The sequence below is a fragment of the Protopterus annectens genome, chromosome 4.part0, assembly GCF_019279795.1.
Source record: "Protopterus annectens isolate FY-2018-M chromosome 4.part0, PAN1.0, whole genome shotgun sequence".
Lineage (NCBI taxonomy): Eukaryota > Metazoa > Chordata > Ceratodontiformes > Protopteridae > Protopterus > Protopterus annectens.
Window position 1 is genome coordinate 343,118,247 of NC_056733.1, and position 24,782 is coordinate 343,143,028.

The 24,782-nt window shown below is 39.9% G+C and overlaps 1 protein-coding gene across 1 annotated transcript; it reads left to right on the top strand.

The window, feature by feature from the left end:
• Nucleotides 1-3,755: 3,755 nt before the first annotated feature.
• On the top strand, nt 3,756-22,433 carry XBP1 (X-box binding protein 1). Its single transcript, XM_044068318.1, has 5 exons — nt 3,756-4,101; nt 9,273-9,369; nt 13,603-13,722; nt 14,365-14,528; nt 22,099-22,433. Exons 1-5 carry the CDS (start codon nt 3,878-3,880, stop codon nt 22,292-22,294), a joined length of 801 nt encoding a protein of 266 aa, XP_043924253.1. The 5' UTR covers nt 3,756-3,877; the 3' UTR covers nt 22,295-22,433.
• The last annotated feature ends 2,349 nt before the right edge of the window (nt 22,434-24,782 follow it).

The window sequence follows — 24,782 nt, forward strand, 5'->3', positions numbered from 1 at the left end:
CAAGAGTCTATCTTAGGTCCCCTTCTTTTTTCCTTATTTATTAACGATCTACACATAAATTTTCCTCAAGCCACCTGCATTCAATATGCAGATGATTCCACCTTAATTTCAAACAAGAACATAGACTCTCTCATAGTCCCTCACCCAAACTGTTCTTCATAATGTTGAAAACTGGTTTATGCAACACTGACTCCTACTAAATCCCAAAAAAACAAAACTACCTTTTTACCCCTATTCATAAATCACCCACTCCATCCTTCTCTGTAACCTCTAACAATGCTACCAACATAACCCCAGACTCTACAACCCGCCTACTAGGAGTTACAATTGATAATCGTCTCAACTTTGATGACCACATCAACACCCCCATAAAGTCCATTAACAAAAACTCGGTACCCTTTATAGAATTAAACCCTTCCTTACCCCTACTTCCAGGAAAACTATTGCACAAACCCACCTCATTTCTACCCTTTTCTATGCCTCTGCTATATATACTAACCTATCAAAAAATAACCTCTCCAAACTTGTCATCTGTTATAATAGCATAGCTAGATTCATTACATGCTCCCCCTTCAAAACTCACCACTGCCTCAACCTCAAACAACTTGGATGGCTAGAACTGGAAAACCATATACTCTGTCAACAATTACTTATCACTCAAAAGATCCTATACCACCCTAACAACACCCCTATCCTCTCTAATCTGATTACACCATATAAAAATCTTGCTACATTACGTTCTGCTAACAAGCTCCTAGTTTCCACAATTAAATCCAACAACAAAGCTGGTGACTCACTTTTCTCTAACACAGCAGGTAAAAACTGGAATCAACTTCCTTCTGAACTATCAATCGTAGCGTCTACTCCTCTATTTAAAAAACACCTCAAAGAACATCTTAAAACTCATTGGCTTTGCCCATGTGCTAACCCAGACTGATATCTTCCCCCTTCCTTCTCTTACTCCTTTCCCTACTCCTCTATCCTTCCCCCTTCCTTCTCTTACTCCTTTCCCTACTCCTCTATCCTTCCCCCTTCCTTCTCTTACTCCTTTCCCTACTCCTCTATCCTTCTCCCTTCCTTCTCTTACTCCGTTGCCTACTCCTCTATCCTTCCCCCTTCCTTCTCTTACTCCTTTTCCTACTCCTCTATCCTTCCCCCTTCCTTCTCTTACTCCTTTCCCTACTCCTCTATCCTATGCCCCCTAATCTAGGTACTACTCTTTTCTTCATAGTAATTTTATATAACATAAATCCCTTTCTCTCTCTTTATTGGGTTGTACTCGTACCCATTATTGTATTTAGTATAATTGTTTTCTTTACTCTAATAATTTTGTTTTTTTAGTATAATTTTTAGAGTAATATCTTTAGAGTTTATAACCTGAGTATTATATTTTTTTAGCAATGCTTTCACTTTATGTGATTTTACATGCCTTTTTATATACGTTTAACATTGTCACTATTCATGTTTGGAGCTTTTCTCCCCGGGCCTCTACTGAAAATGGACATATATCCAGTTAGACTAGCTCGGTCAACAAATGTAAAATAAATAAATAAGCTTAAGAAGGTAGAACAGATATGAAATATGAGAACAGGCAGTGAAGAGGAAGGGTTAGGGAAGGGCCTCAAAAGTCTTGCAGCACAAGGTCCTCATGAGAACTGAGACACCTTCCAGTGCATTAAAAATAATATTGCCCTGCTTGATAAAACTAATGTAATATGTTTTAGCAGCTCCTGTGTGGCACTGGTTCCCCCATAAAGACAGGGCGTTTAGGAAGAAGCATTGCATGTATACACCTATTAACTTTACTTTTATGTTGGGGGGTAGTATAAAAATAGCTTCCCGTCATGAATCAGACCAACTGTCTAGAAGAATAAGATTGAAACACCTGCTGACCACTATTACATACTCCCTTAGAATGTACAGATCTGCCAAGCAAAAATGTGCTTCTAGTGCACCTTGTATTAATCGCTGAATATTTATGCACTATACCCAAGGACATCTGCAGCCCTAAGTAAATGTGGGTTGGTCCTCTGGACAATTATATGTCTGGCGTCCTAATCACTTGGCTTTTACTTGCTGTCCGGTTCGATTCTGAGCTACAGCGTCTTCTGTATGGAGACATGCGTGAATGGGCATGAAGGTAGTGAAAGTTGTGCGTCAGGGCTGGCAACTCGGCTCGTAAAAATCTTCTGCCAATCATTAGCGGACCGGAGTTCCGCTGTGGCGACCCCTAACCGGGAAAAGCCGAAAGACACAACAACAACCATTCTTGCAGATGAAATCCTAAATAAAATGTCTCGCTCGATTAATCTGATAACCAGCCTTCGCACAAAATAAATATGTACACATTGGACAAATGTATGGAGGGGCCGATCAAATAACCCCTTTTCAGGCATGTCCCGATTTAGAGGCGCAAATATAAGAAAAGCATAAAGCATATGAAATACATATCATTTGGTTATAACAGCATATACTGGAATATACAGTATAGAATGTATATAAATGCATGGCCTATACAAACTGACAGTAAAAAAGGTAAATACTAACTGAACGGAGTGGGAGGAGAGGCGGTACACAAATAAGATTACACAGATGCACTATTTACAGTACAATTTTTTTCTGTTTAGACTATTTATATTTAAAACAACTGTCAAAAAATCGCTGTCAGACTACACTAAAATCGCTTCTCGTAACATAAAGAAACGTTTTACGTAAAATAAAGAAACGCTTTAGCGTGTGCACAAAAGAGAGAAATTCAATACAGTAATTCTTAAATTTACACGAAATTAAGGCAAATAAAAATTTGTGAGAAGACTCGCTACATGTGCACGAATACATTTTCTTTACATTAGTAAAACTCATGCAAATTACTTTGAAGATTCACGATACATGGGGGTATTAGAATAAACCTCATTAGATATTTTGACACACGAAACCACTCTTGTTATTGTCAGAATCAGGGACGACTACAGACCCTTCGCATTTGCGTTTTATAAATACAGAGCAAGAGAAGCTAATTCGTAACGCACGTTCCATCCAAAGTGCAAACCAGTAGTTATGAAACTACGCGAAACCCCTAACCTCGTTAGTAAGGAGTGCTCCTGCCCAGTTGTCTCTCTCTTTACGGTAACGTGAGTAGTTCACGTTTTCTAAACATGTGAGCTACTACTAAATTCAGTTTTAAACATACAAATAATGCGTGTTTTAAGATGAACCGCGTTTATTTCTGAATGATTAAAAAATTATATTAAGCGCTTCGCCAATCGACATCAAATCTACGTTTCTTTCACACATTTGCCAAACATGAATTAAGAAGTAGGTGCGCTACTAGTGTACAAATGTATTTAACCACTACATAATAACCAAACTAAAGCAAACAAATAAAACAGGAAAACGGTCCAGACACTGGGACACTTGAATTACTGGCGCAACTAATCCCTAAATTCGGGAAAGTTAAAGGACTTGTATTTTGAGGGAGTGTATATAACCTGAAAGAAGCATAAATAATGCTCCAGAAAACGAATAATGACGCAAACGCATTCCCAAATCTATACTGTTCTAAGATTAAATAAACAGGATTCCCAACTAAAATCCCGGAAATCCCCGCCCCTCACAAACATTAATGCAAACACCCCCTTAGCAAATTGCAAAGCCGGTATTCCTCCCCATAGACGACCAATAAGAAACTCTGACTTGTTGACGTTAGAGTTTTTTTGACCAATCACTGTCAAACACGATCCTTGATCTTCAGCGAGGAAGTGGGCGGCCCACGGCTATAGTGCGCAAAATTTACGGGTGGTGACTAAGATTTGACGTTGTCAGCAGTAAATGAGAGGTGTGTAAACTAAATTGTGTGCATTCATTTTTTAAACCAGCCATGGTGGTCGTGACAACTACGGCTACAGGAGCCCAGAAGGTGCTTCTTATCTCCGGTAAACAGGCAGCAGGCACTATGGCTTGTGCTAGTCCCAGGCCTCCAGTGCCTGTGGTGTTACCGGCTTCGCAGACGCCTTGTAGTAGCCCAGAATCAAGTAGCGGTGCTCCTCATCGTAAGCGGCAGCGCTTGACGCACTTGACACCCGAAGAGAAGGCTATGCGCAGGTAAGGATTTTGTGAGGGTCTTGTCATATGTATTTATTTATAAATGGAAAAGAGACCTTGCTAAGGTCTTCGGTATAATAGAATATAGTTGGCATTTTTAATTGTATATGACTTGATAACACTGTTATTTCTGCATTCTGATAGTAACTTATCCGCTGGCATTTGTGCATCAGGTAGTCGCCTATTTGGCTGTACTGCACTTCCAAGTTATTGATCAGCTCAGCTGGTGATGTCTTTCCTGTCCCTTCCACTGGTATTTGTAACTGTGTTTTGTTAGCATTATTCCCGTCTATCGAGTTTTAGCTGAAAACAGTGCCTGTGTAATAGCATATTGCAACTATTTGTCAGGACAGAGTATGCCGTGTTTGAGGGCGCGTAGTGTAACTGTACATTCCCGAGATTCCTTCAGACTTGATAGTCAGGTCTTGCATAGGAAGGAGGAAATAAACTTACATTTCCTGGAAGACTTAATTTATATGTTCATGTTTGCTATTTAGGTTCAGGTCTGGTAATAGCAAGTAGGCTTTTTAGGTACAGGGCTTAATGTTAAATGTTTATATTAAGTATTGTGACATTTTTTGGTACTATACCACCAATAACGTAATTCATGTAGTGTAACAATTTGATTAAGTAGTGAAATCGTTTACTGATTAAGTGTTTTTGGGGATAGGGTATGAATAGGTTGGACTTCCACGGTGCCATTTAAACTTTGTTCGTGTACTCCGCACTGTATATAACTACACATTTTTGAAGAATTGTCAGTTTGGTAGCTATTGCAGAATTTGTGTGACTGTGATGCGATGGAATGATTTTTGTAATTTAGGCTGTTACTGCAGGCTTGCTTCTCATTTGAAATATGACCTGTAAGTGCCTGCGTGGCAAGATGGCTGTTGATCCTTGACTTAAAGTGGTAAAGGGAAAGAGTAGTGTGATGCAATAGGGAGCAAAGCTCGAGGTTGACTCTCTTGCGCAGTCGTATCTGGCAGTGGGTTGGTGTGATTCTTCTCGTTACAGACACCTTTGATGACATAATACTTCAAAGTCAGGACTATGTCAGACATAGTTTTGTTTTCCTTCTCTGTAAAAATTGGAGAGGTGGTGTTGCTTTGGTATTCAGCCGTTGTAGTGAGAGCACATTTTACAAGGATTGGAACACGTTCAAAGCTTCTTTGGCAAAGACCTTACATTTGCATCACTCAATCATTTTATATCTAAAATAACTAAGTGACATGATAAGCCTTTATTTTGGTAGCAAAGTGCAGTTCTTTGCACTAATTGTGTGTAAGGTTTTCATAAAAAATGACCCATAGTGGGTATTTGAAAAAGTGACAACCCTACTTCAAGCCCAGTCAACTGTGACAGTTTTAGACCTCAATGCTTCTTCCAAAAATATTTGTGCAGCCATCAGTCTTCTTTTAGTTGGGTCAATTTAATTGTACTCTATTTTCTTGCAAAATGTAGTTTCACACAGGTAATAAAGAAACCTAGTAGACCCAACTTCCGATCTGGTAAAATACCCTTCACGTTATAGCTGACAATCTTAAGCATTTTAGCATTAAAAGATGCTGATCCCTATGCTAATTTATTGATGTCCTGGTAATATCACCTCAACCCTCTCAAACTGTTATTTCTCCAAGACAAAACTTCTTTGTATTGCGGACTCAGCAAGACCAAAAGAGTGCTGACTGAATTCATATTCAAAGCTATGTATAAGTACAGTACACCTAGATGCAGTGGAGGAAAACCCACAAATGAATACTTAATCATTTTCATTCTCCTCAAACTCCGTAAAGAAGACATCTATATGGTACAGATCTTTACACCCCTAATCCTTCTAACATTTATATACAAGCAACAGAAATTATCTGACGTGGTTAATTTGTTGCCAGATATTGTCTCTGAAGGCCATTTTGTAGGAGAGATGGTACATAGCTCTACTGGGCCCTCTCCCTTCACCCCCAAGGTTTCTTGAATGCATTCTGTAAAACACCATCTACTTCCCATTTCCCTACCACCATTAGAACTGTCCTGCTACATTCAGGTTCACATTGCCATTTTACCTTCAAGCAGATAAAGAAAAAAAATGTAATGTTAGAAAATATTCTAGTTTACACCCCCCCCCCCCAGAAGTTGTGGTTTACACCTGTCGTTCATCTGCATCTTGACACGTGCTACTTCGATTTCATCACATTTCGTTTCAGAAACATTTGTCTAAGATCTGGAAAGAGGTAAAGTAAAATAATTTCCTAAAATTAAAATAGAAACTGCTATCTTTGAGCAGTTTCTGTTTTACCGGCTCTAGAGGATTGAAAAAAAAATTCACAACAAATTTATGGAGTGCATTTTAGAAACGAGAGATTTGCTAGAGACCAACTCGGCACCCATTGTTCAGCATCTTCACTGAGTACATGGTACTGTCGCTGCATCATCATGTTTCTCTACACAAACAACATATCTAGGACAAGAAAAAAGCTAAAATAATTTCCTAGAATAAAACTGGAAACTGCTACCTAATTTAGGCAGTGCATGGAAAAATTCATAACAGATTTGCAGAGCATATTTAGAAACAAAGACTGGATTTTTTCAGTCACAGTGATTGCTGTATATTTCATTAGTGACACCATTTTTCATTTAAGGTACAGATAGGCTCCTCACTTCATCCACCTACCACATGATTAAAGGTGCCCTTAGTCTGTCTTGTCTCCAGTGCTATTTTCTGTCTTCATCAGGAAACTCTGCATTAAGCAAATATTCCTGATAGATACTCCTTGGATCTCTAATTTTAAAACTTATTCAAGCTAGAGTTGCTTTTGCTCTTCACTAATTGCTCACCATTCAAACATCCGGTTAATATGCCCCCCATCCTCTCAGGAGTAATCTTAACAACCCCCCTTTAGATTCCTGTACAGTGATCATAATCCAATATTAGCCTTTCAAGTTTGGGTTTCTCCTCTTCTTTCCTGTCTCAGAGAGGGACTGTAGCACAAAATTCTGCTCCACTAAATTTCCTGTAAAGTTGCCAAATGCAAATGTTTCCTCCACCAATTGCTTTACTCATGTGATGGTAGATATATGTGAAATTCAGTGTCATGTTTTGTACTGTCTCATGAAAGTTTCCCTATTTCAACATTGTCTTCCTCTTCACCTATCTCCTTCCCTCTTTTTTCTTTAATATTTATTCTATTGCTTCTACTCTTACTCCTTGTTCTTATTCTAAAGAGCAACACAGATGTGTTACATGGGGAAAAAAAGCTTTGTTGTAATTTTTTTCCCCTGCAGATAACTGCAGTTGACAAATGCCATGTGTTGGCTCTGCACAAATATTTTACACTGTAAATATTTTCCCATGTGTGGGGTAATTGTTTACAGTACCTAGCTCTGATTGATTTTATATAATATAGCTGTCTGTCTATACACATACATGCACACACACATGCTTTGGACTAAGCCTGAAAAAATGAATGGGGGAAGTTATCACTGAATGGAGGTGTGAAAAAAGTGGGTTGTAAACAAAAGTAGGTAAAAGGAAGATATTAGGAATGAAAGAAATTGGAAGGGAGCACAGAAAAAGGTAGTTGCAATGCAGAAGAGCTACAGAAATTAGGAAGTGATAGTGATAGTTTGGAGGAACAGCGAAAATGGGGGAGGTGAGATGGACCATCTAGAGTTTGGCAGTTGTAACTGTTATTATTGATATGGAATTGGCTAGTTAAAAGTGATGCCAGTGGAGCAGCTACATATTTGATTGGTGATCAAGTATTAAATAGATTTGTGTTCTGGTTTTGTCCCAGTTTGTGCTGGTCAAGTATTAAATAGATTTGTGTTCTGGATTTTTCCCAGTTTGTGCTGGAAGTTTTTTCTATAGTTGATTACATTGAGTAGAAGGTGTTTGTTTGAATGATAGATAATATGATTCCTTGTAACATGGCTGGGTCAGCCGAGGAGCTGTCTATATCCACATTAGGATGAGAACTCAGTTTTTTGTTAGGGTGATTGCCAACAAATATGGTGCCTGCATTGTATGGCAAACAGTTAACTGTAGAGGTTAGTAAGGATTGCAGTGGTATTGCATGCTTTTGTCATTTTTAGCAACTTCATTAAATACAGGAGTCTCAGGTGTGTCCCACCACCCCTAACTTTTTAATGTGCATCTCAAGCTTTAGATGACTGCTAATCTCCTAATAGTGTAATATTTATTTATGCAGTATAGGTGTCCTCGTGCTTTATTTGTATCATTATGTAGTAGGATAATGGAAATCAGCTGTGCTTTGATTGGCCAAAGTCAGCAAATACTGTTTTTTATTGTGTTGACATTTAATGGCTGGCAGATCTGCATATTGGGGCTACATCCCTGTCAAATCAAAAGTAGAATGTGCCTCCTTTATGCAACAGGACAGTAGTAGAAGTTTTCCAGGATTTAGGTATGTGTGAGTTTTTGAGCTTCTTGAGGAAAAGTTTGCAGTACTGCGTTTAGGTTGCTTGTAGAACTGTCCTCTATCTTGAGAGTTATTTATTATGTAACAAGCATTATTACTTCATTGCCCAAATGATTAAAAATGTAGAAAAGATAATTTATAAAACCTGTTCTGGACCAAAATTGAATGGTGCTTTAGATTTGAATTAACTAACCTCCCCATCCCACAATCTGTTCTGATGCATTTATTTTTGTTTGGAAGACAAGTTAGGTGGGTAAAGCTTGGTAGCCTTTGACTAGTCTATATTCTTAAATAGCAATGGTGTAAAGCAGTGCATCTTTTGTTTGTCTTTTGGTGTACAGTTGGTATCTCCTAGAAGTCTTCTTGATTAGATAAGGTCCTGATGTAACATTTAAAGTGACAGTAAGTTCTAATTTCTGAAGAGCGTAGGCTATCACCAGCCCTAAAGTGTTTAGCATAAAGCTTTATTGAAAGCAGGTGGAAGAAACATGGGGGGGTGGAGCAAAATGCTTGATAGTATCCTCTTGATTTGTTAGGAAAAGTCCATGAGCTGCTTTAGCTATACAGCGCTGCTAATTCCTTTAATCGGCACCCTTGCATGCCATTGTCTTTGTAAAAAAAAAAAAAATTTACTTGAAAGCAGACTGTCTATTGCAAGTGTTGTGTTTGTACAGTTTTAAATGTTTAGGAGATTTTAATTAGTGAACGTGAAATAATTAAAAATGTATTTTACAGAAAGTTGAAAAACAGAGTAGCAGCACAGACTGCTCGTGACAGAAAGAAGGCCAGAATGTCAGAACTGGAACAGCAAGTTGTTGAACTGGAATTGGAGGTAAGACCTTAATGGAAACTCTCTACATTTGAAATGACTGGATTCCAAATACTCTTCTTGGTGTTTATACTAAGGGCCCATTTTCAGCTACAGCTTGTGATTTACAAGAAGGGTCAATGTAAGCAGATGTGATATAACAAACTGTATTTTAATGTTCGTAGCAGGGTACTAAGAGTCCGATTTTATTTACAGCTTGTGATTTACAGGAAAACAATGTTAGGATTCAAATGAACTGTACAGATACATTAAGGAGAATTAGAGCAAGGCATTGAGTTCGTATTATAGGTGTTAGTTGCCATGAATCTAGTTAACGTGCTACAGACTTAGATGTTTTTTGTAAAAGTAACAAAGCTTAAAAAAAGTTCTGTGAATGTTACATAGTTTCACTTCAGTAAGGTTTAATGTTGAATGAACTGGTGGACATTCAAGTGTGACTAGCTGTCTTTCACAGTCAAGACCACAGTTTGGGTGGAAAAACAGGCGCTAATACAGTATTCTAGAATATAAGCTTTCTGGGATGGGATTTAGACATGTGCATAGTGGGTGGGTGCTTGTCTTTGTTAGGATGCACTCTGATATATTTCACGTCTAGTGGGTGCTTGTCTTTGTTAGGATGCACTCTGATATATTTCACGTCTTGTTTATCAAAGAATCAGATGCTTTGAGTAGATTTAAATTAACTTTGCTTCAGGTGGAGTTGCTTGGAGATAAATGAATGCTTTTCTTATAGAATTGGTCATTTTTAAAAATCTCATCTTAATCTTCTTGGTTAGTAGTTAATTTCTGTATGTACTTTCTATACAGAAGATGTATAGACTACATATATCACTGGATAATGTATTTTTCATTACAGTGAGTTAGAACACTGTCTAGAAAATCCGGGGCATCTTGTTTCAGAGACAAAACCTATCCTTTTATCTGTGTTTAAGATTTTTTTTTTTGCTGTGAACTGAGAGTATTATCCACATTTTCCAGCAGGAATCCTTGACGTTAACTAGAATAAAAAGCAGTTTGTGACTGGAACATCTACAGAGACTGGTGATGTTGGTCTAGTGAGTGCAACAGTAATATGTTCATTGGCAGGTCAGTTTGATGGTGGCAGAACTTTTGTAAATCATAACTGCTTCAGACATTCTCTGTATTCCTGCCTCTGGCTTTTGCCTGCATCTTCATTGATGAAGAAAGTGGAAAAAGTAATCTGGAAGTACCCAGTCTTGGAAAAAAAAGGACATCAGGGACCATTCCTCACTGCTATCATAGCAGACTGTTGGCATGCTGGTAAAATGTGTAGCTAACTTCATTGGCAGTAAGAAATGTACAGCTCTGTTTGTGCAGTAAGAAAGTATAGGGTATTGGTTGGTGAGGGAATTAAGTATTGAGCTGGATTAGTAATACACCATTTGTATCAGTAACATTAAAAATTGAGACTGATTTCTTGAACTAGGATTAGGGTGTATGGGGAGTATGGCACTGATTAAGGAACAGATATATGTTGGAGTAGACAAGAGGCAATATGGGTAATACTTAAACCCTCCTGAAGGAAAGCACAATTACTTTTAGTAAGCAAATTCAGAAGGGAAAATAATGTGTGTGTGTGTGTGGGGGGGTTCATAAACTATCTCTGGAGCTAATACTACACTGTGTATGTTTATCTAACTGGTATAGGTCAGTGTCCTTGTATAGGTTTGGACTCTTCTAGTTTGCTTACATGGAGAGTGCTTTTAATGAGAAATAAAGGGCCACCAGTTATTCTTGTTTCATTTCACTTGCTTCTTAGGAGTAGGACTGACGTGTCACATTCAGCGATTCAGAAGTCATGTCAGGCAATGATTGAAAATACTGCTTCGAGTGATATTTTATTTATGCTTCTAAAAGTAAGATAGGCAGTTGCAAGTCTTGAAGGAAAAAAAAAGTGTAGTGGAGATGCAGAGGTTGCACTGAGGACCTGGTTTTGGTTCAGTGTCACCAGCCTGTAATTTGAGTAGTGACACCAATAAAGGACAAGAATGCCCTCGCCTATTAAAGCATTCCTCCTTATTCCTCTGAATGCAAAATGTTTTCCAACCTATCGACAGAAGTAACACATTTAAGTCACTGAAATGTAAGGCAGCACTGACTTAAATGAGTTACTTCTGTCAATAGGTTGGAAAACATTTTGCATTCAGAGGAATAAGGAGGAATGCTTTAATGGGTGGGAGTGGGCATTCTTGTCCTTTAGAGATGTGGTATACTTAAAGGAGTGTACTTTTGAGTATTGGATAAAGTAAAGGTCAAAGTATTAACAAGCTGTAACATGGTGAAAGGAAGAGCGTGACTTTTCTGAGCATGTGCGTGGTGTATTGTGGGAAGTATGTGAAATTGGTAGCTATAGTGATTGTCAATACTTTTATACAAATTACAGTGTGTTGAAGTAAAAGAAAAGTATGGGACACAAGAATTAGAAAAGAAGGGAAAAGAATCTGTGCCTCACTCTGCTACCTGAAAACTCTTTCAGCTGCAGTAAATCATTTCTCAGCAGAAGCTTTCACTGCTCACCTTCCTGGGCAGGTAGGAGTAATTGATTTTAGGAATTTAGTTATCTCTGTGAGCAGTTGCCTTATGATATTTAAAGATGTTTGGAAGGTGCTTGGAGAGTCTTTAAAAGCTAAGTGTACAACACAGTGGAACTTACTTGTGGACAGCTATACCCCACACACACACGTACTGTCACACAAGTCCCCATAAATTGTTTCAGAGGTGTAAACCCTAGCGTGCAGAGGGCTGATGTCTCAAGTTGCTGATGCTGCTTTTGTGTCCTAACAAGTTTAGCATCTCTGCTAGTTATGCTGCAATAGATGTTTTGGTGTGGGAGGAAGACGCCGCTTTGCCAGAGGAAATATTTCTGTTCAAGCCTAAATTGTGGGTACCTCTGAAAAAAGATCACAAAGAAATCACTTGCAGCCTGTATGACCAATGTTATGCTGCAGAAGTAACTCAACAGCTCATGTCATCTGCTGTATTTCACACACATACGGAGCATGACTGCAATTTACATTGAATAGCAGGAGCTTATGAGTCTTGACACTGAGCTTTCCAGTAAGGCTGCTGTAGATTTACCTTTTATGACCAGTAAGTTTAGCTGGAAAACATGCAGCATGTTTCTCAGTTCAGTTTTGTGGATAACATGGTGGATGGATTTGGGGGTAAGACCTTTTTAGAATGGTTCTGAGACATGGACTTAACTGTGCTGATTGCAGTTTGCTTTGCTTAGCAGCAGAATGATTCATACTAGTGGCTCTTGAGTTGAAATTAAATTCTTCAGTTTTCACCAGCAATAAGTTATTTCATGGATGCTGCCGTGTTGAGCTTGACAGATTGGGAGCCAAGCATTAGTGTTGATCAATGGCGGATTGAAATGGCCCAGGCGCAACAGGATTGTGCCTTCAACTTTGTTTCCTGCATAGATGCAGACCTCACTTTCTGCATTTCTGACAGGGAGCGTCTTTTTCTCCACATTTACTGTACAAAACTGCTTTCTGCATGAATTTCATTACTGCGGTCTTGATTTCAGGTAAAAATGCAGTGTTGGTTCCAAAATGGAAATCAGTATCTCAAAAGTGAAATACCCTCATGTAAGAAGTGGTCTGTTAGGCTTTACAATTTAAGATTATAAGGGCATTATAGTAGTTTTCAAAAGGACATATACAGAAGTATCACAGCCATTGATATGGTTGATAAGTTATGTAATTCTGCATTTTAAAGTGACCGCAGTTTAGTGTCTCTGTGCCTGTGCCTCATACTTCCACTTTGTTGCTGTAGTTGGAAGAAAGTTGGGTGTACGTATTTTTTGCTGGGCATATTGCTTCCAGGGTCAGGTCCTGTAGCTCCGTATAGGACCTACTTTTATTACTTTTTCACATTTCAGGGTAGGTTATGTGGAGTTATTGTTTGTGAATTTTTTGCCATATTTTGCTATGTACATTTGTGTTTATACATACCTTCCTTTGGAAGGTTTGGTGTTTTATCCCTTCATTTCATTCTATCTGTGTTGTAGCCAAAATGGGTCCTTGTTCCAGCCCACTCAGCCAATTAAGATGAGTAAATTAAACTAATGTAAATTTACTGTTAGGTCCGGTACGGTTTCTAAATGCCATAGGCTCTTGCTTGAGAAGCATGCAAGTAATACAGTAGTCACTATGTAATTGTTAGTTTGTTGCATTTTATTGCAGCAGTTGATGGACTTTTATTTCTTAGAACCAGAAACTTCATATTGAAAATAGACTTCTACGTGAAAAGACAAAAGATCTTGTAACAGAAAACAAAGAACTCCGTAACAGGTTAGGATTGGATACTTTAACTACAGAAGAGACAAAGGTAAGTTGAATATGTAACTGTAGCTTTTCATGGGTATATATGTCATTAAATGTATAGGAGCATAGCTTTTGGATATATCGTATTTGTTTTGTAGATGGCCATTGAAAACCTGGCTATAGTTTATTCTTTCAGAGGTGCTACATGGGTGGGGGGGTGGCTACTTTAGGACATTTGTCACTTCTTGTTCAGAACCTTGTCAATACTTCTGGTTGTTTTCTATATGTTCTAACTAATTTTTCTGCCAATTTTTGTGTAGCTCTGCCTAATCTGTGGGTATTTACAGGTGGCCAAGTGGGCTTCCATTGTGTTCTAATCAAATGTAGATGTAATAATTTTTACTAGCTGAACATTTTTAGTTAATTGATAAAATTCCTTTATTCATTCTGAATTATGTTAAATGTACTGCTTTTTGGAAAACCTTATTTGTGTAATTTTAATTTACATGAGATGTATGAAGTATGCTGTGAAGAATTTACGATTTAGATCATACACCTTAGTTAATTTTGAAGGTTTTAAAGACGAAGTGAGAGTAGAATGTAAAATATGCATGAGGCAAATATTTAAATCAAGGCAAGGGTTTTTGTTAATGTTTAAAACTTTCTTGGAGAGTCACTATTCCATTTGTTGAATTCCTTTCCTTAGATTTTTTCACAATCTGAAGTGGATGAATTTAGTTTGTCGACCGGGTCCGCTGAGTCCGCAGCACTCAGACTACGTGTGCCTCTGCAGCAGGTGCAGGCCCAGCAGTCGGACATCCTGAAGAAGTCCACGTGGATTCTGACAGCTTTGACTCTTCAGACTCTGAGGTAAGGCAAGCTGTATTCAAAATTTTGCCTTCCACCTTTTGCTGGTAATTTAATCTTCCAGTCGTCATTGGCTTGTCCCTGTCCCTAATTGCACAGCTGGAATTGCCATGTTCAAGTCTGTGGTGCTTTCCTTATGGAAAAATCTGAATGAGCTTGTTTTTTTTCCTTAGAGTAAATTTCTATAACTTCTTGATACTGTCTTGTACAAGTAGGTTTCCCATGATTTTGCTGATGCCCCAGATTTGGAAATGCAGCATTTATTTTGTAGCTTACTTTCCAGACCTTTTTTTTTATTTGGTAGGTATAATGAAACATCTGATGTTGTTCCTCATTGATTGGTCTCTGATCCATCTTGGCCACTTTTTCCCGACTTAGGCTCATCAAGCTCCTCCCTTTTCCAATAATGCATCACACCTTCTCTAATGCCCCAGATCTTGTTTGCCGCGCTTTGCCTACAGATGTGGTTCTGGAGTCTCGGGACTGTTAGTTGTTGAGTTTTTCTAAACTTTTTTTCTGTAAATATATAAATATGTACTATACAGTTTTCTATTTTTCCTTCCTATCATTAGATCTTGAGGGTGTTGTGGGACCTATCTTGTCTCACTTCCTTTTGTGCCGTTGGCGGTCCTTTCCCTGTTTAACAAAAAAAAAAAAAAAAACAAAACAAAAAAAAAATTACCAATGGCCGACAAACTTACAGGATTCAAATAGTGCACTTGTCTTCTTGTGGGCACCTGAATTTGGGATCTTATGTCCATCTATTGCTTAGGACGAGTGCATTTGGATACTGACTGCCTGGTTATTGAAAGGCATTTTGCTTGCATCCTCTTCCTCAGGGGCTCAAACCCCCTCTAAGCATGTCCGCTCCAAAAGATCCCTTTCTGCTGCTTCAAGTGAGTCTTCGGAGCCAAGCCAGAAAAGATCCAGTCCCTCTGATATGACTACCCTGGATCCAAGTGTAACCAGAAATGGTTGGATGCTAAAGAATCCTCGTACCAGTCTGCTGTGAATCCTAGTGTCAAAAATCCTTCATTGGATCCTGTTGCTTTGGCCCCAAGCGAATCAAAGACCATGTCTGATCCTAGGACCTCTGATCAGGAACTGATCCTTGTTGCAGGTTCCCCTGGTCCAGGGACAGCTTCTTCAGTTCAGAAACCCTCAGATCCTGCTATTAAGACTCATTTACCAGCCTTCCAGACAGAACCATTTTCTCCAGCCCTTTTTGCAAGTCTTTCAAATGCCAACAAAATCCGGACATGCTTTCTTGGCATCTAGTCCGATGTGGACAGGATGATGTGGGAGTTTCTCAGGGTACAGATCCAGAAGGGGGTCCTGCCATCTAGGATCTGGGAGTGTTCATCTCCTATTTTGCAGACTCCTTTTACTGATCCTTCCCCTTGGTTTCAGAAACCCAAGACCCCAGTCTCCCAAGAGAGTCTAGGTCGGATCTGAGGAAACTCCCTTCCTTGACTCTGACCACATCCCTGACCAGCCCTGCTCTTTTCTTGTCAGATCCGAGTGAGCCATGGATCCAAGATGCTGGCACTCATGCTAGGGGGGGTTGCTTTCAGTACTGACTATCAGATTCATTGCTTCTCGGATTTTCAGCCCTCGACAGCTCAGGTCTGGTTCTTTCATTAGTCCTCAGATCTGTGACTGGCTCTGCTCTCTCTCCTTCAGCAACTTTGGCTCTGAGGTAGAGGGTTTCCTTGGGTCATCCAGCCTTCCAGGCTACAGGAAGGGCTTTCTCCAGGATTAGAGAAATGTCTCCTCACTCCAGGGTGTGCCCTGCTCTTCATTGGTTCTGAGCACTGAGCCCATCACATCTGCCATAGGTCAGCCTGCCCCGAGAAGCCTCCAGACCACCCTCTCCAGGAGTTCCCCTTCCGATACCTCTCTCTGGAACACACCACAGTGCAGGTCTCTCAGAAGACTAATTACTGTAAAAGGAGGCACATAGACTCCTGTACGGAGTCTGTCACGGAGGACGCCATCTTCGATGAGGAAGAAAGATCCCTGATCACCATCTCCTTGGGCAAAAAGGTGACTGATCCTCTTGAGAAACTGGTGTTCTGGATGTTTTCGGGGTGGTCCCATCTATGTCCTGGGTGTCTCCCCCAGCAGATGCCGTGATAGATTTAGCCTCCTACTGGGCCAGGAAAGAACTGGACATAGTCGAGCCAATCCCTAAATGCCCTGATAATATTCTCAGCCCACCTTCTGATTGTTCACATTGGAGCAAAGGTATTCCAGTAGATGCTATTGCAGCAACCATGAAGGAGCAGGCCGAACAAAGCTCCATTGTCTAATCGCCAAGCAAGGAGTCTTGCACGATGGACAGACATGGAAAGTGCGTTTACACCACAGATACCTTTGCTCTGAGGTCATTTAAACGTTGGTGCACTTCAACCATTTTACAGAGAGATCTGTTCAAGGAGCTAACACTCTTGCAGAGACCATTTAGGAGGAGGGCTTGGAAAAAGGTTTCTCCCTAACTGGCTACTCTTTCTTCCTCTGCAAATTCCTTGAAGTTGATTTCACACACAGCGGAAGGCACCTCGTAAGCAGCTGATGCAGACATAGCCATTAGGCGACAGGCCTGGGTGTGGCTTTGACTTTGTGGAGCCATTCATAAATGCCCCCTTCCTCTTTGTTTGGACCATTGGTGAAAGACACACTAACCTGAAGTGAGCAGAAGAGAAGACTTGTCTCTACCCTCAAGAGGACCTTCTTAAGGAATCAGTGAGGAGGTTAGAAAACTTGGTTCAGAAAGTCTCAAGGATCTTTCTAGGACCCGTGCAGGGACAACTTCAGAGGCATAGGTTTTAATGGCAGACCACTGTCCTAGAAGCAGAAGGGGTCCAAAAAATCAGGGTCTGTCAGGAAAGGCCTCTCTGAAACCCTACCAGTGCTCTTGAAGCGCTGCCCGACTGTTGTACTGGAGGTAGCCGGGGTCATTTGTCTTTGACCTAGATACCTGTACAAACATAACACGTGGGTGCTAAACGTTATATCCAGAGGCTGTTACATTTCCCTTTTCCCTTCTTACTCCGGGTCCCAGGAGGAAACTCCCTGACTTACCACCCAGTCAGAGAGTTGCACTATTTTAAGAGGTCCAAAGATTTCTACAACGAGTCCTCCAAGAGGTCCCGACTGAACAAAGAGGATTTGGAACTTATTCTCGCTTCTTTTTAGTGCCAAAGAAAACTGGACCTGTATTAGATCTCAGCAGTCTGAATCAGTTCGTCAAGAAGTCAAAGTTCTGAATGGTTACAGTTCTGTCCATTCTGCCTTTCCTGCACCAGGACAATTGGCTGTGCTCTGTAGATCGTCAGGACGCGTACTATCCTATCAAACCAGACATGTGCTGCAGAAGGCACTTTTCAGCTGGGAGCCAGTCGTTACCAGTTTAGAGCACTGCCCTTTGGACTCACCACAACCCCCCCTCCCCCTGAGTGTTTATAAAGTGCTAGGCAGTAGTAGCAACTTACCTGAGGCTAAAAGGATTACAGCTGTTGCAGCCTCTGTGTCTCCTCAGAACTTCCAAGTGCAGCAAGTATTTTGCTCTGACCCCCCCCCCCCCAAACAGAGGAAGTCACCGAGGGATGTTGTAAGCCACCGGGTCTCCTTTCTGTCTATCCTCCTCTTCCTCTGATCCTGACATTTCTACAGAAAGCCAGCAGGTTGAAGAACTCAGTAATGCTCATTGTCGCTTTCTGGCCTCGTCTGGTATGGTTCCCCTGTCTTTGGTTTCATCTGAAGTGTCTGCCTTGGATACTGGATCCCAGACATGATCTCGTATCCCATTATCCCATCTGTCGCTGCACCTTAAGGTTGACTGCATGGTTTCTCCACTTTCAGTAATTATCCCATCCGTCGCTGCACCTTGAGGTTGACTGCATGGTTTCTCCACTTCCAGTAATTATAAGGAAGTCCAGGCTCATCCCTTTTGTCCGTGATATAATCCTGACATCTCAGAGAGCTTCCAATGGTTTACAGCAGTAAGTGGAAGAGATTTTCTGTAAGGGTGGATATTCTCTTTAGAGGCTCACTCTCGGCTTTCACTTTAGCTATTCTCCTTTTTCTTGGCAATCCTTTTCAAGAAGTAGCCAGTTTCTCTACCATTAAGCTTCAGCTGGCTGCCATATCCAATTTTCATGCTAGAAAAGGATTTTCCTCTCTTCCTTGTTATACAATGCTTTCTTGAAGGGCATTTTTCTTTGGCCTGCAATTAAAGACCCCTCCCCTCCTTGGGATCTCATGTTAGTGCTGCATGGCCTTACCCAGAAGCCCTTTGAACTGAAAGTTGCAACTTGAAATTTCTTTCCTGGAAAACAAATTTCCCAGCAGCGATTACTTCTGCTAAAGAGCAGTATCGGAGGCTTAAGCTTTGACTGTGAAACTGTTTCACTTTTTTCTTAAAGATAGGGTATCATTAAGAACAAGTCCCTCCTTTTATGCTTAAGGTAGCCATGGAATCCAAATCAACTCCGTTATCTTTTTTTTCAAAATGTGACAAAAACGTGTAGAAAATTTAATCACCTATTTGGATCTTTCGCAGCAAACCCTTCAGGTCAGGCTGTTTCAAAGATTACTTTAGCCAGATGGATTACGGATTGTATTTCCTTCATTTATTCACAGAAAGGTATTCTATTACCTCTACTACCCAAGGCTCATTCCACCAGATCTATGGTTATGCCATCTGCCTTCTCTTCCAGTGTCAATTGATGGTTTGTGGCACAGCCATTTGGTCTAAGACTCGCACTTGTGTCTCTCATAAATTGGATATTGTTTCTAGGAGAAGCATTCTTTGGCTTGACCATACTCCGGCACATCCTTCCTTGAAAGGCCACCCAGGAGTTGCGTAGCTTGGGACTCTGACCCTTCAATGGGGAAGAATGAAAAGGACAAGAAGTTATGTACTTACCATAATGGTCCATTTTCGTTCTTCCTCACCTCCTTCCTAGCCATCTCCCGGCTTTGTGCCTTCGAGAAGTTTGTGGAGGAAATTCAGAACCTTTAGGTTCTGGATTTTAGTCTTAAATTCTTTTCTATTTTTCTGTACTATTATTACTATAACCTGTTGACCTGTAGGGCAGCAAACTTGATCTAGAGAGTTGGCGAAGTTGTGATGCATTATGAGAAAAGGGAGGAGCTTGAAACTTAGATAAGTCTGGAAAAAGCGGCCAAGTCTGATCTGAGACCCATCAGTGAAGAATGAAAATGGACAACACAAATAGTTATGGTAAATGCATAATATTTACTGCTGTCCAGTGAAATGGAGGACACGTGCTACAATTCTGTGCTACTGGCATTCTGAGGAGGGTAATACGAAATATTGGATACTGTAAGGTGGGGGTTAACGAATTCCAATTTGTCATGGTAATAGAAACCTTGGATTTGTAGCCTTCATGTTGTAAGGCAATGGTGGTCTTACCCCCCCCCCCACATATGAATGTGTGTGTGTATATAGACACCACTGACACCATGAGGGAAGTGATGGGTGCCAAGAAAATGGTCCTTGGTACTGTGGAAGCTAGTATGATGGCATGTGTGTGTAGATAGCTACATTGAGGCTGGCACCTTTACCTTGAAGCTTTTAAAGATTTGTGAATGAATGCATTCAGGCCTGACATATGCCAAGAAAAACGAAAAAAAAATTTAGGGCAATGACAGCTCTACCTTTTCTTGTGGATGGTTTGTAGTTGGCATAATAGTTAAGGTATTTACCTCATATACTTTAATGTACAGGGTTTCATTCTTGTATTTAGTCACCGTCTAGTTATTTGTTAGGCATGTAATAGTCTGCAGACTCATTGTCATATTTGTGACACTCTAAAATGTAGTTTTAAAGTGGGCTGCGAGTTTGCATTTCGAATTTCTGTTTTATGTTAGATGCTTTATTATGTATTGTACATGTCTTGGCTAGTGGTACAATTCTGCAGCAATGTTTTTGTTTGTGAAGTCTTAATGTTTTAAAATTTGAAAACCATTTTTAGTTCAAATTTAAATGGAACATTTTTTTATTAAGCTAGGATACTTTTCAGGAATTTACAGGTAATTGATTTTGTGTGTATGCAGTGTAAGCAGGGATGCCCATTTTTAAGTGCTCTTAGCCAACAGCCCAGAGTTGTTGGGCCTCCTAGCAGAAGTTGGAGAATTGTTGCACTAGCAACAGTGTATCTAATGTAGATACTTTTGAAATTACAGTTTATCTACTGTAGATAGTCTTTAAATTAGAAAATTTAAATTGCTGCCCCTCTTTTGTACACACTTCTTTCTTACTGTTATACCTCTCAACCTCTTGGAACAAGAAATCTGGACAAAATGACAAATAATTGGGGAGGCCAAAGGCCCAAAAATAGGAGCACTTTCTAACTATTGCTCTTACAAAGTTAAAAACTTGGTAGAATAACAGGTTTTGCATTAGCATGAATTTTCTAAAGGCTTTGAAGCTTGAAAATCTAATATCTACCATTATTTTCTGATTTTTAGTCCTCCATGATTTGCCAGTGATTTCCCAGAACACTACAATAGTCAAAAATCTGAACATACTGCAAAAATCTGGACAGTTGAGAGCTATGCTTAATGTGACTCTGTCTTAGTTACTCTGCAGGTAGTGGTTTAGTCTTTCACTTTGTGGAACTTCTCCTTACTCTGCTATACCTACCCTCTACCTTGAATGAAAGGAAAGGAAATAATTTGCATAAGTACTGCCTGATAGGTGGTACACTATGAATTGTACCCGTCATATATCTACCTTTTTGGGCACTTAAGTTGAAGTCGTGAAAGAGAAGTATTACTTAGTTGTTCCCAAACTTGTGCTGATGGTCTGTAGGCATAGGAGGTGTAATACCAGTCAGTGCTGTAAGTGGATATGCACTGTTCCATGTTGCAGGTATTGGCTTAAAGTAGTAATTGTCAGTTGTCCCTCCGTGTAAATTAATCATATGTGAAGACTAACATGGATAATTTAGGTCTGGAGTACAGTGGTTTCTTAAATTTTGTCATCCTTTTAATCATTCATGCTTCGCTTTCCAGTTGCCCGTTTCCATACTTTTATGGTTTCAACTCTAGACTTTGGCTGGTATCAGCCATTGTCTGATTTTTCTTTGAAACATTTGACATATGATAAGCTGGTTTGTTGCCCTTTTCAATGGTGTTTTTACGATTCTGAGATGCACTACCACAGTGGGATATTCAGAGGCTCAAGCCATTGGTAGAAACTTCCAACTGTGGAATGTTCAAAGTGTTTCATGCAATTATCCTTTTACCTGTTTTCCATTTAAACTCCAGTTTCATGAGTAAAAGATCCAATGTGCATGTCAATTTATGCCTTTTTTTACTGCAGTAGAACCTTTTGAGAACAGGCAACGAGCAGTATGTGCCATTGGCTGTGATTGTTGGAAATGGGGGGGGGGTGGAAAATGTGGTTATGTAGGTGGATTACTAATGCAACAGAAGGATCAAGAAGTAGAAAAACTGCAATTAAAAATATGTCAACTAATGCTTGATGTACTAGAGGTGGATTCTTATAACTCATTAATTCTATTGTCCTGTTTTTTTCTAGTCTGATATATTGCTGGGTATTTTGGACAGTCTCAACACAGAAATGTTCATCAAAAGTTGGGCACCAGACTTCAAGCCAAGGTACCAGTCTACAGCTGAAGATGATTTCTCTGGAACAGAGGAAAGTTCCTTACCAGCCTCCCCCTCTAGCACTGTGGGGACCACATCAGACAAGTTGGAAGCCATTAATGAACTAATTCGTTTTGACCACGTCTACACAAAACCTCTGTCCACGGAGGATGATGTAGAGCAGTGGAACCAGACTGCAGATGAAGTAAAATCAGAGGAAGCATCTTTCTGCTCAAGTGAGGACAATCTACTTTCACCTGACAGCATTAAAGATGAACCAGCAGAAGCTGAACTTGTCCCAGAGCTGGGCATAGATGAATTGCTTTCAGGTGATCAAAGTCATGAGAAATCAAATGTTCTTTTTGATACATACAGTGACTCTGGTTATGAGGGATCCCCATCCCCTTTTAATGACTTTTCTTCCCCATTAAATATCAACTCATGGGATGATGCTTTTGCTAGTGAACTTTTCCCACAGCTTATCAGTGTATGAAACAGTTTCTTTGCCTAAGGGCAGTATCATTATATTGTTGCCCATAATGGGCAATTTCATTTGCCTTGGATGAATTTGCTGTGAAAGGAACACTCCTTTTGCTTGCAGCACATAATAACCTGAAGTTGAGTCTTATAAATGATTCACAGCTAGCAGACATGAGGATTGCTTTCAGGAATGCCCAACTAATTTTGAATGTCATTAACTCACCGGTATTCTCTCAGCCCTCAAATGATTGCTCAGCAGCAGTAAGCAACCAAGTTTGGGTGCCCTACAACTGAGTTCCCATATTTCCCACCTTTAGATTTCTGGTGAGCAAATAATCATGTGGTTATTGTTGAGCGTATTATGTGTTGCACAAGTTTTCCAACATCTATGTTTGTCTAGCTTTAGCAGAGAGTACACTGCTGTTGCAGTGGCAGTCTCTGCTATATCTGTAGCCAAGGACTTGGTTTGTGTAAGGTACACATCCATGTGTGTAAAAGTATGGAGATGGGGAAAGAAGGAGATAATAGTATTTTGTATAAATATTTAACTTTATATAAATGATCTTTGTTTTTTCATGATTTTGTTTAGCTGTAAGATGCTTTATTTAAACCTTTTGTGCAATAAAAAGTGCAATGCATTTTGATGGGTAATCATGGATAAATATTGTGCGTAAAGTGAAGGTACTGTACTAAGCCATTCATTAGTCCTTAAAGTTATAAGAGCTTTTACTTTATGTAGAATGACTTCAGTCAGAATTTCAGTGCAGAATGTTGTATGAAACACATTTTCCCAGCACCATGGTTCACTGTTTTTCATCTTAAGCTAGGAACATGCTATCTGTGGCAAACTTGATGTTTATTATTATTATTTTTTTTATTTATTAGCCCCCAGTAGAATGTTTTCAGTAGGTTTATGTGGTACAGATTAATATTTCACCTGAATGTGGTCCCTTCTCTGCTGCTCTTTGCCTTGTGTTCTTCTCCAATGGATGAGCTCTTCACAGATGCAGAATTGGGTTTAGTCTGATGGAAGTTTATCCATTCTGCTCTGCTGTTATGTTTTTAAAGCTGATTGTGGTGTTTTTGCTTTCTTCAGAGCTGTTTCATGTTTAGTGCTGCTTCATGCAAGTGTATTGCTAGGATGAAGACATCTTAGGCACTTGTATTTGGTGCCTTTCTGTACTGGATGATTTGCATTCTTAGTGTTGCATTGATTGCAGTGTTGTCTCTTAACACAGCATTGATTGCATCTTCCCTGGCTTTTCATTGACTCATGGGACTAAAAGCAGTTGACTGAACTTGTTAGCTTTGTCTGCCAGTTAGCTACCCATCTGGGAATATATTAGTTGATGCTGAGTTATGAAAGTTCATCTATTATGCCCGAGAGGGGAACAGTGTCGAAGGCTTTGGCTAGGTGAAGGTTAGGCAGTGTGCGCTGTCTTGCCCTCATCCATGGCTTTGGTGGCTTTGGTGACTGTTTCCAAGAAGGCGACCAAGTTTAACAGGCATGATCTCCCTTTGACAAAAATGTGTGGGATAAAGCGTTTGGGGTTTGCCAATGTTCACAAAGTATGTATTTGTAGGTACCATGAACCAGTGGCCAAAGTATTTCCATGCTTAGCTCCTAATTGTTTCCTCTCTGATCAGGAACTTGATTGGTCCATTTCAGTTCTCAAGAATAAGTCTTGATGCTGCTGTTGCTCCTTAGTTTTATAGGCTGTAGTCTGAATGACGGTCTTCAGTGCTTGCCTGTCATTAGAAAAGATTCAGCTGTTTTAGAATGTAGTTTCTCAACTCTCATTTACAGTCCATCACTATATTTTTCTCTGAGCTTTGGGCTTGAATGTAACAGTTTTTCCATGCTGACCTTCCCCAGGTACCACATAACAGTATTACAGTGCATGCACAGTTTCTCAGATAACAGATTCTGTGGCAGAGGTCATTTTCTAGAGTCCGCATATCACATCTCATCTACATTGGTTACAGCTACCCACTTTAGTATGTGTCGGTCCATTCCAACTTCCCACTCTAGTGCTCACAGCCATCACAGATACTACTTCCCTAGGTTAGGTGCATTGTCAAGGGCAAATTGTCCAAGATTTCTGAATACAAACAGAAGTCAGGCTTTACAATAGT

What these genes read in the sequence shown, in the direction of transcription:
- XBP1 (XM_044068318.1), top strand. Translation starts at nt 3,878, where the DNA reads ATGGTGGTCGTGACAACTACGGCTACAGGAGCCCAGAAGGTGCTTCTT. An exon ending in GAAGAGAAGGCTATGCGCAG is followed by an intron (nt 4,102 to 9,272) that starts GTAAGGATTTTG and finishes TGTATTTTACAG; the next exon opens with AAAGTTGAAAAACAGAGTAG. An exon ending in TTGACTCTTCAGACTCTGAG is followed by an intron (nt 14,529 to 22,098) that starts GTAAGGCAAGCT and finishes GTTTTTTTCTAG; the next exon opens with TCTGATATATTGCTGGGTAT.